Here is a 15,069-nt window from a genome sequence, read left to right on the forward strand (position 1 = left end):
TGACAACTAAGTTATTTTACTACATTCTTTGTTATATTTAAAATTAATTGAAAGAAACACGGAGCATCTCAACAGAAATATGATAACGAAAGGGTTTTAATGTTCAAACTAGCCATATCCAGCCTCTCACACCTACCTTACAGTGTCATTCGAGTAATAAACCACCACACCATTGACATCTCAAAGCTATGAGATAAGCCATGGTTCACTCCAAACAATTTGAATAAATACCACGTTCGACAGAATAATCTGAATGTTGAAGGGTTCAATACTGATCTAGATTTCCAATGGTTAATTTTTTTTGTGTCATTAGGGGAGATCACTGCTTATGACCCCTTTACTGGGCCTCTTAGACTTGGGGAAGGGAGAGAAATTACTCAAAGCAAAGGTTTAAATTTTAATTGCTCATTGGCCTTGTAAAAATAAATTAATAGATTGTAATTTGACCTTTTTTGTTTGCCTTTTGAAAATATTACTGGAGTCTTTATTAATCCTGTTGGTAAGGGACCTACAAAATCTCTATCCACCTCGTGTGTGTGCGTGCATGTATATGTGTGTGTCTGTATGTATGTGTGTGTGTGCACATGCATGTGTATGTATGTATGTATGTATGTGTGTGTGTGTGCAATGGTACCTGCTGTGCCCTGTTGCTGACATAAATTGATTTTAATTTTGTCTCCCACTATTCTGTCTAGCCCTCTTGGCGTCATCTTCCCAACAGCAAGAACCATACCATGATCATTTACAAAGGCTCAGATGTCGTCAGTTTCTACAACAAGACGGGCCATGGAAAGTAAGTTGTCTCTTTTACTTTTTCTCTCCCCCCCCTCCTCCATCTTTATTCATTTTTTTCTGCTTTTCTTTCTTAACTTCCAAAAATTGCTGATTATTTTCAAGAACAGAGAAACAGGAAAAACTAGCTGAGGAAAATGCTTAGTTCAGATTCTACTGGGGTTGACTTTGCCTTTCATCCTTTCAAGGTCAATGAATTAAGTACCAGTTGCGTACTCTGGGATTGATATAATCTTCTAACACCTCACCCAAATTTTCAGGCCTTTTGCCTTTAGTAGAAAGGATCATTATTATTATTATTATTATCATTATTATCAAGGTGGCAAGTTGGCAGAATCGTTAGCACACCGGGCGAAATGCTTAGCAGTATTTCTTCCGTCTGCATGATCTGAGTTCAAATTCCGCCAAGGTCGACTTTGCTTTTCATTCTTTTGGGGTTGATAAATTAAGTACCAGCTGAGTACTGGGGTCGATATAATCGACTACTCCTCTGCCCCAAATTTCAGGCCTTGTGTCTTTAGTAGAAAGGTTTATTATTATTATTATTATTATTTTATGTTTGACTTTTGTTTTGCATTTGTACAAGTTGGATCCAAGTCTCACCCAGAGACCTCAAGAGACAACAAGTTAGAAGTTCATGTAGGTGTTATGCCTAGGGTACCATATATTTGGATTTGTACAGTTTTGTTCAAGTGAATGTTTAAGAAACCATAAGAAAATTATGTTTGCTTTAAAATTTGAGATCACATAGACAGTATTTTACGTAGGATATGGGCAGTTCCCATGAGCACTATCTTTTGGACTTCAGCCATTTTGGGGTTTCCTGGTATCTGAGCTAGGTAGTAATCAGCCCGTTTCGCTGTCATTCCCAGGGCACCTATGACAATAGGTATTGTTTTCGTCTTCAGATTCCACATTTTGCTAATTTCTATTTCAAGATCTTTATATTTGCTCAGTTTTTGGTAGGTCTTGACAGATACGTTTATATCAATTGGGACAGTCATATCAATGAGGAGGCATGATTTTTGTCTGAAGTCTTTCAGTATGATGTCTGGCCTATTTGCGTCTATCTTTCTGTCAGTTTGAATGGTGAAGTTCCAGAGGAGTGCAATGTGATCATTTTCAAGTACTGGGGGTGGTTTGTGTTCCCACCAGTTTTTATCATGGGGCAAGTCCAGGTTTTTGCATATTACCCAGTGAATATATTGTGCAGCTCTATCATGCCTGTTGAGATACTCTGTAGGCGCAAGCAGACTGCACATGGAGACAACATGATCGATGGTCTCATTTTGTTGTTGGCATATACGACATAATGGGGAGCTGCCGTTCTTTAATATGTTGGCCTGGTAGTTCTTTGTAGGTAGGCATTGATCTTGGGCTGCTATGATAAACCCCTCTGTTTCTGATTTCAATCCAGAGGCCATTAACCATTGGTGGGTAAGGGCTTTGTCAATATCTGCATTATTCGCTCTCTTTGGGTATTTGCCATTGAGAGGTTTTCCATGCCATTTTTCAGTCATAATAGCTAAGGCAGCAATTTTAGCACGGGTTTTCAAGCGCTTAGCTTTTTCTGTAGGTGTTTCTAGTTCGTCTAATTCTTGAATTTGTTGCAATTGGAATTCACTTAGATATTCCTTTGCCTGTTTTGTTACTGAGTAAGATGCTTTCTTGCTTTCATATTTTAAGACAAGTTTTAGCATCCAGTCCTCAGAGTTTTTCATATAGGTGTCTAGGCCAATTGTGGCTACCTTCATTGATAATGCCAGCTGTAGTAGTCCTCGACCTCCCTCTTTTCTTGGCAGATAAAGACGTTCTATATCTGCCTTAGGGTGGTGCATTCTATGCATTGTCAACAGTTTTCGTATTTTTCTGTCAACATTACATATTTCAGTAATTGACCAGTTAACGATGTTGAAACTGTAAGTCACGACTGGTATGGCTAGAGCATTGATCGCTTCGATCCTGTTTCTCGCGTTCAGCTCTGTCTTCAGTATTGCTCTCACCCTGCGATAACATTCTCTTCTGATCCTTTCCCTCATCACTGAGTGCTTGATATTGTCCCCTTCAATTACCCCTAGGTATTTGTAGCTCTCCGCTGGTTCTAACTCTTTTATGACATTTTGCTGGTCAAGGTTCACATTAGATGTATTTGTCATTTTTCCTTTGATAAAGATAGCTTTTGCACATTTATCAAGGCCAAATTGCATCCTGATGTCATCACTGAATTGTTTAACAATCGCTAGTAGGCCTTTGAGTTGTTGGTCATTTTTTGCAAAGAGCTTTAAATCATCCATGTAAATGAGATGATTTATATTTTTATCAAATATTTTATAACCATACTGTGCATCATTGAGCAATTTTGAGAGCGGTATTAGGGCTAGACAGAAGAGGAGTGGTGATAGTGAGTCACCCTGGAAAATGCCACATGAAATTCTTACATCTCCAGCATTTAGAGATTCATTGTCATTGTTCAACATCAGTGTGGTTCTCCATGATCTCATACTTACAGATAAAAAGTTTCGCAGAGTAGGAGCTATTTTATACATTTCCAGACATTTCCTAATCCAGCTATGTGGTAGGCTATCAAAGGCCTTTTTATAGTCTATCCAGGCTATTGACAAGTTTTTGTGTCGCTTGTGACAATCTTCTAAGATCATCTTATTGATGAGTAGCTGATCTTTACAACCATAAGATCCACGTTTACATCCCTTTTGCTCATTAGGGAATATGCTACTTTCTATTAAAAAACTATAGGTGTACTCGGTTAGGACAGATGTTAGCGTCTTATACATTGTTGTTAAGCAGGTTATGGGGCGATAATTTTTTGGTTCGTTTGTTTCCTCATTTTTTGGAAGCAGGAATGTTAAACCATTAACTAGCCAAGAGGGCATCAAACTAGGATTTTGCAAAACATCGTTGTAAAGTTTTGTTAGCAGTTCATGGCTTTCTGGGAAGGCATTCAACCAGAAGTTAGGAATTTTATCCTTTCCTGGAGACTTCCATTTGCTTGACCTCCTGAGAGCAGATCTTATATCTTCTACCCTGACCCCCTCCCACTTTTGCTCCTCTAAGGAGTCTAGGTCTGTAGCTATTCTATCAATCCAAGGGGCCTTTTCATTGTGTGTTTTATCTTCTGCCCAGATTTTATTCCAAAATTCTTGCACTTCTTCTTTTGATGGGACAGACTTTATTGTTACTGGTGTTTTCCCTATCTTCCTGTAGAAATTTTTGGGGTTATTTTTGAACATGTTATTATCTCGGAAGAATTTAACACGCTTTTCATACCTTGCTATGCGGGCAGCTTTAGCACATACCTTTTGCTTGATGGTTTCTATGGTGGCATCAATGTCAACTATGGTTTTCATGTTATATTTTTTCTTTAGTTTTTGGGTCTTTGTAGGTTTGATACTCTTGTCAAATTTAAGGTTTTTCAAACATTCTATGTCAGATCTAAGCAGCTTAATTTGGTGTTGAATGCGTTCTTGCCAAGAAGGCTTTTTGTGGGAGTGTTGTCTTTTTCTAATCTTTTCACCACATAGAATCGTTGAGATTCTTGCGGATGCATAGTACAGGTGGTTGAGATCTGTAATATCAACATCATTAGCTGAAATTATATCCTTAAGTGCAAGGCGGATTTTACCAATTATTTTCAGGTTTTGGTTAGAATTGCGAATTTTGGGGAGAGTGTCGCGTTCATTCATACTAGTTTCTTTAATTTTCAGCCATTCAATCATGATTTGATTTTTTAGATCATGTAGTTCTGTTGCGTCGATTTCTGTATGACTTCCTTCATCTATTTGATTTTCACCTGCCTTAGTGTTTATGGTTGGTTCAGAGAGTATTTTATTTTGCCTATCAGTTACCTTAACTCTTTCAATTATTACTGTATTTTCATCAGCCTTGGGCTGGTTTATAATTATTTCCTCTGTAGTATCTTCTTTAGCTGCAGTTTCATTCTTTTTATCCTTTACTGCTTGCTTCATTTGGTCAATCTCTACTTCAGTTAGTAATTTTTTTTTTATAATGTTTCTTCTGACGTTGGCAAGTTTATTACTGTCTATGTAGGGTCTTACTGCAAGGTGTTTCTGTCTCCAGTTTATTATTATTATTATTATTATTATTATTATTATTATTATTATTTTATTATTATTATTATTATTATTAGTAGTAGTAGTAGTAGTAATAGTATTGTTATCTGTAGCTACCTATGGGGCTGTTTTAGCTTCCTCATCCCATCATTATCAGTTTCAGGAACCCTGAAAAGGATCAGTTCATTTGAACCCATTATTACATCCACCACCACCACCACCACCACCATTATTACTACTAATACTGTCACTACAACCATCCCCACCTCCACCACAACCACTCCTGCTACTGCTACCACCACCACTGCTACTGCTGTTGCTGTCATGTTCTGTTTTGTGTCTGTGTTTCAGCCAACTTGTCTGTAGAAGCCAGCCTGGTGTTACTCTGAGTAAAGAGGAGTATGAGAAATCTCTAGAAATAACCAAACGATTCCATGAATCAGGTAAGTCACACCTTCGCTTTTGTTTTTGCTTTTGTTCATTTATTTTGTTAATTTTCACAAGAAGTGAAACAGAACCAGTGCATGTGTTTATTATTGGCATTGTGACCCTCCCAAGTTACAACACAATTGATATAAATAGATTTGAAATATAATTAAAATTACAAACAACCATATTTTTGTATATACACATTATTTCTCTTTCTCTCTCTTATTCTGTTTCCTCCACTCTATCCATTTTCTAGGCATGAAAAATTTCTCCAAATATTCTGGCGATAATCCAGATTCTGGCCACCACCGTAGCAAACGTTTCGTTCTAAAACATGACACTTGTGATATGATCCTTGTGGCTGACTATACATTCTTCAAAGGTATCGGCAATTCAGACAGTTTGAATACAGCCAACTATTTAGTGAGTACCAATTTATTTATATACACCCTCTTATAATACTCTTTCACTCCTTCAGGATTCGCTCTGGCACCCCATTGCTATGATCTTATCTTTTTCCCCAGCTACCCTTATATTATGTTGGGTAACCACGTATCTTTGCTATAACAAGACGCCTGCGCTTGTGTCCCCCCCCCCCATCATACGGTATCCCTCCACCCTCACAAAACTTATTTTGTACTTTCAGTGCCGTATACCCAGGGTGAGGATGAACTGGCTCTGACCAACGAGTCATGTTCGGAGTCTCAGTGGGAATGCAGTTTCACATGTGGTCCCCAGTCACCTGCATACACACCTTGGGATAGTGTGATCCATAACGGCTCATCTTGCCATCAATTCTTGACCATCACAGAAGATTCGCTGACCAACTCACCACTGTTTATCGGAGCAGATGCAGCCTGCTTCTGAAATGGATTCTTGAGACTCGTTTTAACAAAAGCTAAGGGGTGCCTCATTCCCAGTGGTCTTCCAGCGTGCCAGACATCAACCCAGAATTTCTGAGGGCGCAGGTTAACCCAACACCTAACATAACCCACCCAACACCTGGCACAAAGCCCTTCTTCTCTCTTAAGTACTTCCCCCACTTAGCCAAGGGTTTTTTTTATTTTACCTTTTCCTATCTTGCAAGTTGCTTGGCAACCTCACTAGCACCAGTGGCACAAAAAATAACTCCCAGTACACACTGTAATGTGGTTGATGTTTGGAAGGGCACCCAGCCAAAGCTGACACGGAAGCAAGGTGCAGCCCTACCACCTGCTTTCTTGCCCTAGTTACGCTTCAGCAACCTCGAAGAGGTTAAGGGACTTGTAAATGTCACTGTGTGTACATTGTGCTTGTGTGGTTGAGAAGCTTGTTTCCCAACCAAGCAGTCTCAAGTTCAGTCTTACTGCATGACATCTTGGGCAGATGTCTTCTAGTAAAGCTTTTGGTTGACCAAAGTTCTGTGAGTCCAAATACTTTCAAAAAGCATGCATTCTGCTAAAGGCCTCCAATGGTCAGGTGGGGGTGCTGTTAATCCAAACAATAAAAAAAGTGCTAGTTTTAGTGGGGATGATGATGGTGACTGTGGTGATTGATGGTAAAGATGGTGGTGAAGGTGGGGATAATAATGAATAATAATGATGGTGGTGGTGGTTAGTGATGTTTGGTGACGATAATGGTGGTGGTAGAAAATTTGAAGATGGTGGTGATATTGAAGGTTATGGTGGTGATGGTAGTGTTTATGATACTGAAGGTAGTGATTATGATCATGATGATGATGGTGAAAATAGTGGTAGTGGTGGTGGATTTTTTGTTTTTAGGGCAGGGTGCTGTTTTGCCGCCAATGGTGATGATAGCGATTTATGTTTGTCTTCCTTTATCATTTCAGATCCACATAATGAGCAAAGTTGATCATATTTACCGTAACACAGTTTGGGATGAAAATCTAGGTCTTACCAACATTGGCGTCAAAATCAGACATGTATGTTAATATTCTTTACTGTTATTTCCATTCCTACATTCATAAATTCCTTCATGTGTTTTTATGTCAGTTTTTTTTTTTTTTCTGTTTTACATGCCAACATGGATTTAGACAAGGAATATTATCAAAGCTCTCTTTGTCTCTTGTTACTAATACTTGCCTGTTTTTCAAGCAAGGAAGCTTAAGGACAAAAATGATTTGTTGACAGGAGAAACAGCAACAATAGCACTGCTGGTAGCTTGCAATTATAAACAAACACACACAAGTACACACAAACGTATGCATGCTTACACACACACACATATACATACATTATATATATACATCATCATTGTTTAACGTCCGCTTTCCATGCTAGCATGGGTTGGGCGATTTGACTGAGGACTGGCGAACCAGATGGCTGCACCAGGCTCCAATCTGATCTGGCAGAGTTTCTACAGCTGGATGCCCTTCCTAACGCCAACCACTCTGAGAGTGTAGTCGGTGCTTTTATGTGCCACCGGCATGAGAGCCAGTCAGGCGGTCCTGGCAACGGCCACACTCAAAATGGTGTTTTTTATGTGCCACCTGTACAAGAGCCAGTCCAGGGGCACTGGCAACGACCTCGCTTGATTGTTTAATGTCTCTCTTCCATACTAGTAGGGGGTTGAGCTGTTTGAATGGATTCAATAGGTCCGAGGACTGCATCAAACTCCAGTATCTACTTTGGGTGGAGGTGCATGGCTTAGTAGTTAGGTTGTTGGAGTCCTAATCACAAGGTTGTAGTTTCAATTCCTGGAATGAGTTACACATTGTGTTCTTGAGCAAAACACTTCATTTCACATCACATCAGTCCACTCAGCTGGCAAAAAAAGAGTAAACCTGCAATGGACCAGCAACCAGTTCTATGAATCTGTGGAGGCACATAGCTTAGTGGTTTGGGTGTTTGAAAGTTCAATCCCACATTCCCCTCGGTTCACATCCTGTTGATAAAGTCAATTCTTTCTTTAATTCCGTTGTTCTTTAATTCCAGGTTAAGATTCATTCAGACTATTCCAAAGACGTATCTTATAACAAAAAACATGATTGGGAGTATAAACAATTACTAGTGGTAAGTCAGCCATTTTTATTTATTGTTTGGAATACGGCCATGCTGGGGCACTGTCTCTAGTTGAACATATCAACCCTAGTTGTTTTTTGTTTACCAACCAACATTAGAGGCCACTTCATAGTTGCTCTACCTGCTGGAAATAGTAGCAAAATCTCCCACAAATCACATCCTTTTATCTTGTATAAGGACAGTTCAAGTTAGCTGTTGTAGTTCTAAAGTGACCCCTAAAGTGATGTCATGGCTTTACCATAGAGCCATGCCTAATTGTAATCTTTTGACTGCTCATTTGATTAATAAAATGTCACCCTATATCCTAACCCTAAACTGTAACCCAGATCAGGTCATTTCACAGCATAAAGGATCCTGTTGTGTATTTTTTTTTATTTCATGTTTGTATTTGTATTATTTATTTTATTTGCTTTTATTTATTTGTTCCCTCCTTTTCTGTTGTGTTTTTCCATACCACAGAATTTTAGCTGGGATACCCGATTCTATCGCTATTGCCTTGCTCACCTCTTCACTTTTCAAAAATTCCAAGATGGGGTCCTTGGATTGGCATATATAGCATCAGAACGTCTTAACACAGTCGGCGGTATTTGCTCATCACGTAAGTAATCTTTCTTCTCATTGGTCAGTTATTTAGACAGTTTGATCAACTGGTTGGTCAGTTTGTTGGTCAGTCAGTCTGTTCGTTGACCAGTTGGTCGGTTGGCTAGTCATTTGGTTGACTGGTCATTTGGTTGATCACCCGTTAGGTTAGTTAGCTGTTTGGTCAGTCAGTTGGTTAGTTGGTTGGCCAGTTAGCCAGCTGGCCAGTCAGTCTGTTGATTGATAAGTCAGCTAGTCTGTCAGTCAGTTGCTTTTTAAGTAGAGCTTGTCTCAGTTGCCATTTGGTAATTATAACATGCCCTCTAGAGGCAGAAATAATTTCAATAAGTGTTGATTTTATGTTGTATGGTATTTGACATACCTGTATTAGTCTCTGTTGTTTAAATACAAACCATAGTTACTCTGAGTTGTTTCTCATAACTCTTTTTTTTCGTTTAAACATTTATCATTGACACCAGCCATATCTGGTCAAACTATTTTACTTGTTTTATGTTCAAATTGGCTAGGTCTGGCCTCTTACACCTGCCCAATAGCATCATCGAAATCTCAATGTTGCTGATGCTATCAGGACAAAATCCCCCCCCCCCACCCCCACCCACCCACGAGGACAAAATCCCCCAAGGATAAAACTCCTCCAAACAAATTTTACACAAAAATTTAAACTAATAAATATTCAAAATTTTTTTGGTAAAATTTCTCTTCCCTAAAATATTTTTATTGTAAAGAAAGAACAATTCCCCAGGGGATATTGACTGCCAGGGGACTAGGGGTCTTTGTCCTAGCACCACTACTGATAATGCATAATTCATTCAAAACAATGTGAATAATTAAACATTGCGTTTGACAGAACAATCTGATTGCTAAAGGGTTAAATTATGCAAATTACCAACACCATAAATGTGTTTTTACTCATTTTGCATTTGTTTAAGTTCCTTGCTTACCGGAGATAGGTTAGGGCAGCTGCTGTGCTGATGAAGCCTATTAAGGCAGAAACATGTGTCCATGACTGTCTTCTTGTCCTGGGTTTGGCTCAATTGGCTAAAAATGCTTTGAGCCTATGTCCCAGCATGGCTGCAGTCTATGACCAAAACAAATTAAAGATGCGTAATAGATACATGCAATGTATTTTACAGCTTTTTACCAAGATGGAGTCTTCATGACTTTGAATACTGGCTGGAGCAGTTCAATGAACACGCAGGGTCACCGTATTCTCACTCAAGAAGCCCAAATTGTTACCGCCCATGGTAAGTGGATCTTTTTATTGTTGTTGTTGTTTTTGTTGCGATGTTGACATATAGGTGGGTCACAGCCAGCTGCGATAGGTGTGGATGTCTGGGAATTGTGATCCTGGGATCGAGGATAATGCTGAGGTCATTTTTGTGTGGTATGTAAAATATGGGGATTAGCTGTGTGTGCAATATAATACCTAGTTTTATGTATAATATGATACTTAACTATGTTGTTTGATCATATGATTGTTGTTTTATTATACGGTGTCTGGTTGTATGATGTAACTGCTTCTAGACAAATTATTGTCTGATTATATGATAAAACAAACTGGATGGATTATTATCTGATTGTATGATGTAAATATACTGTCAATGTATTGTATGTTGTTTGAGTGTGTGTTATATATTGTTTGATGATAGTATGATGTAATAGATTGGACAAATTATGTGATTGTATGATATAAATATACTGTCAACGAATTTTATGTAGTTTGATTGTATGACTTGATGTGTTATATGTTGGTTGATGATAGTATGATGTAATAGACTGGTCAGATTATTGTATGATATAAATGTACTGTTGATGTATTACATTCATTTCCTTTACAATATATTTTCTTATATTTTTTTTTCCACCAAATGCTGTGTCCATCCTTAACAGAAATTGGTAAGTTAGCATTGTCTAAATCTTTATATTTTTGCATCCCACAACACAATACTGAATAATGTGGTGCTCCAGAATGGCCATGGTAGTTAAAACAAACTGAATACTGCCACCACCAAACTGCATTTTCCATATGGTTTAGTTACTCCTTGTTTGGGTAGTGATTGGTCATCTCATGTCCAAGCGTCCAGTACACAGACAAAAGCACAACTGACTGCTTTGACAAGAAGCTTCCTTCCCAACCATATGGTTTTCGGTTCAGTCTTACTGTGCAGCACTTTGTGCAAATGTCTTCAGTGACAGCCCTGAGCCGACCAATGTTTTGTCTCTGAATTCGGTAGATGGAAACTGTGAAAGTCTGTCGCATATATATATATATATATATATATATATATATATATATATATATACATATATATATATATATATATCATTTGCCATGTTGGACCGCTGAACTCTACAAATTTTTTTCATTCTCTCTGTGTTAATTTTTCATTTATTTTCTCTTATTCCTTTCTGTTGAAGAGCCTAGGTTCAAAACATAAAAAACTTTTTCATTTTCCCATGTGTCAAACTAATGCACCTGCTTGTTGTTCACACACCTGTCTTCATCTTTTGTTTTTCTATAAATTTCAACTATATCTACTACATATGTGGAAATCTGTGGGTGTGTTTGTTTGTAGCATTGTTGTCTAACTCCTCCTACATCGTTTTATCAATTTTGATGAAACTTGACACGTGAGTAGAGCTCATGTCTGGAAAACTAGTGACATACTTAAATTGTCGAAAAAATCGATAATTGTGCCCCTGGAAGGGATTCTTATATCTACTACATATAACTAATATATTATTTTTAAACATCCAAGGGAAATAACCCATTTGCTCCTGAAAGGGATCCTTATATATATAGCCAAGGGAAATAACCAATTCATTTTCCTAGATTATTTGGTATAAATCAAATTGAGTATGCTTATTTCTTAGTATTTGAACTATATTTGAGTTATTTTCGCAATTTATGCAGTACAACACTTAAACAAGTAAATAGTATTTTCCTAAACAATAGATCCACTTATTTCGATTAGTGACTTGTCCACAAATATACCAACACTAGCACCGCTGAGGGTAATATTCTCTGTGAATGCACAAAAGATTTTTCCTGAGTTGTTTACTTTGAATTGTTATTATCTCATATCTAATTAGCCTGTTATTGTGTAACATGTTTTTTTTTTTGTTTTTTACATCAGGCCATAACTGGGGTAGTGAGCATGACCCAGGCGAGGGCATCTGTTCCCCTTCATCATTTGACAATGGGAAATTCATCATGTACCCCTATGCTGTTACAGGGTATGAATTAAATAACTGGGTGAGTATTTTTGTTTCCTTGCTTTTGGCTTTTTTTTATTTATGTTTTTTTTTAAATATCTTCTTTATATTGTTAAAAAGTCAAAATGGAAATTGTAGTTGTGGCCAATGCCAGTGCCACCTGATTGGCACCCGTGCTGGTGGCACGTAACAAGCACCATTCAAGCGTGGGTTGATGCCAATGCCGCCTGATTGGCTCCCTGTGCTGGTGGCTCTTAAAAAGCACTATCCAAATGCAATTGATGCCCCCCACCCCCGTCTGGCTCCTGTGCCAGTGGCACATAAAAAGCACCATCCGAATGTGGCCAATGCCAGTGCCACCAACTGGCTCCCATGCTGGTGGCACATAAAAGGCACCATCCGAATGTGGCCAATGCCAGTGCCACCCAGCTGGCTCCCGTACCGGTGGTACATAAAAAGCTCCCACTACACTCTGAGAGTGAAGGATGTCTCCAACTGTTTTGTATGTGGTGGACTGGTGGTGACGATACACATAAAGTGTATGAGCAGTGGGGAGGGGGAAATATGTGTGGGTTCAAGCCTTGCTGTCTTGATATTTCATGTTGATTGCTAACGAACATCAGCCACATGCAAACAGTGTCCGGCATTTGCAATCTGCCATGAAAACATGTCTGGCCATTGTGCTGTTTCTGTTTAAGGATTGAAGGGAAATAGCAATTCTTAGAAACAGATTAGGTAGGGTTGGTGACAGCAAGAGCGTCTGGCCAATGATGACAATGATGAGAATGTGCTAAGCTGGTTTTTTTTATTGTTTTTCTTTTCCCAGAAATTTTCACCTTGCAGTAGGAAATTTATAAACAAAGTATTGTTAAGGAAGTCCACAGCTTGTTTCTCAGGTATGGTCAGTTTTTTTTTTTCCTTTTTCCACTTCCATCATTATAGCCGCTACCATCCACATCATGACTGTTGCTACCACCACAACCATTTCCACCACTCCCACCTCCATAGTCACATCGTCTCTACTACCACCATCACCATCATATAAGTGACACTTCCTTTATCATTTCTCTTTGACAGATGGGAGACAGTTTAACTTCTGTGGAAACGGTAAAGTTGAAAAAAGCAGAGGTGAAGAATGTGATGGTGGCTTTTTGGCCAACAGTGCTTTTGACCATTGTTGCACTGACAAATGTGTGTTTGGCCCTGGTGCCGAGTGCAGGTATTGTATTATTCCGCCGTCTTGGAGTCAGCCTTTGGTTTGCTGGGAGGGAAGAGGGGTGGCCCTGTTGTTATCTTTTTACTTGTTTCAGTCATTGGTCTGTGGCCATGCTGGGGCACCACTTTGAATTGGCCCCAGTATTTGCTTGTTTAATGTCTGGCACTTATTCTGTCAGTCACATTCCATGCTGGTATTTCGGTCCTTCGTCATCTCATGCTGCAGCACTAGGATGTTCATTTACTTACTGAAAGGCAACATTTCATTCTGTTGATATTTCTGAGAGTCACAGACCTCATGCATAGATCTCAAGTGTTGCAAATCTTCCTGGGTGTCCTTCATTTACCATTTTCAATTCTGCCAGAAGCAAATCAATTCTATACAGGTTTCCCCAGAACATCATTGCAACTGACCTTCCTAGTTTATGCTACTTAATGCGAAACGTTCTCCAGTGACTATTTCATAGAGAAATACAAAAATTTGACTGTTATTTCTAGCAGGTTAACTAACCACATTAGCACTTCCTCATTATCTCTCTTATTCATATGTGTTGTTGCCTGATTGATTACATTTATTTTACTTATTCATTATCCTAATGCACCAAATTAATTTCTGTCCCCCGTTTATTTCTTTCAGCCCTGTCAACCATGAATGTTGCACCCGAGACTGCAAAATTGCCTCTAAAGGGGTCTTATGTCGGTCAGTTATAGGGGACGCCTCTGATTGTCTCCAGAACTCCATCTGTACATATCCTTTACATCTCATGTTTTACTCCTTTGGAGTTTATGGGGTTTGCCTCTTTTGTGTCATAAGACACAGAATTTGGGAGCAAAGAGCCAAATATTATGCCGGAACCCTGCTGGGATTTTTTTTATTTGATTCTGAATTTATTTGTTTTTTTTGTTTGTCTTTTTTATATTATTATCTATATCTTTGTCTCTACTTTTACAGTACATATATATGTGTACATATATCTGTCTCTCTCTCTCTCTATATATATATATATAACTACACTCTCAGAGTGGTTGGCGTTAGGAAGGGCATCCAGCTGTAGAAACTCTGCCAAATCAGATTGGAGCCTGGTGTAGCCATCTGGTTTCACCAATCCTCAGTTAAATCGTCCAACCCATGCTAGCATGGAAAGCGGACGTTAAACAACGATGATGATGATATGTGTGTGTGTATGTGTGTATATAAACACACACACACAGATAGATCTAAGTGTATATGTGTGTGTGTGTGTGTATATATTCACACATGAGAAAATGGAGAGGATTTAGAATTGACAGACATCAGCTGGTAAACATTGAAGTATGTCTGTTTATTCAAATGTATTGGATGAATACAGTCACATGTATGAGTGGTACAGATTAGCGAATGGAAAAAGCTGGTAACTGCATAGACAATGGTGTGAATACCTATAAGCATATAGAAACAAGTGAAGTGATGGAGATAAGAGTGGACAAACGAAAGAAGGGTACTCAACACATTTATTGGGAGTTACATGTATGGATGAAAGCAATTTGATTCGAGCATGATGCTAACCTTCAACCATTTCAAATTTAAAATGGCTGAAGATTAGCATCACACTTGAAACCTCAGAATACCAACGAATTTGAATCAAACTGTTTTCATCAATATATGTGCGTGTGTGTGTGTGTGTAAATGTCGAATGAGAATGAGTGCTCAACAACACATTGGTGGATAA

The 15,069-nt window shown here is 38.6% G+C and overlaps 1 protein-coding gene across 1 annotated transcript in view; it reads left to right on the forward strand.

Moving 5' to 3' along the window:
* Window positions 1-15,069, forward strand: part of LOC106881514 (ADAM 17-like protease) — a 34,711-nt gene that overhangs the window by 6,197 nt on the left and 13,445 nt on the right. The window contains exons 5-16 of the mRNA XM_089365660.1: window positions 696-793; window positions 5,232-5,323; window positions 5,566-5,732; window positions 7,138-7,230; window positions 8,243-8,320; window positions 8,789-8,927; window positions 10,063-10,173; window positions 10,820-10,825; window positions 12,067-12,185; window positions 12,972-13,041; window positions 13,223-13,364; window positions 13,998-14,105. Coding sequence (XP_089221786.1) covers window positions 696-793; window positions 5,232-5,323; window positions 5,566-5,732; window positions 7,138-7,230; window positions 8,243-8,320; window positions 8,789-8,927; window positions 10,063-10,173; window positions 10,820-10,825; window positions 12,067-12,185; window positions 12,972-13,041; window positions 13,223-13,364; window positions 13,998-14,105 — 1,223 coding nt within the window. The remainder of the gene's footprint in view (window positions 1-695; window positions 794-5,231; window positions 5,324-5,565; window positions 5,733-7,137; window positions 7,231-8,242; window positions 8,321-8,788; window positions 8,928-10,062; window positions 10,174-10,819; window positions 10,826-12,066; window positions 12,186-12,971; window positions 13,042-13,222; window positions 13,365-13,997; window positions 14,106-15,069) is intronic.

This window comes from Octopus bimaculoides, chromosome 18, assembly GCF_046866305.1.
Source record: "Octopus bimaculoides isolate indiv1 chromosome 18, ASM4686630v1, whole genome shotgun sequence".
Taxonomy (NCBI): Eukaryota; Metazoa; Mollusca; class Cephalopoda; order Octopoda; family Octopodidae; genus Octopus; species Octopus bimaculoides.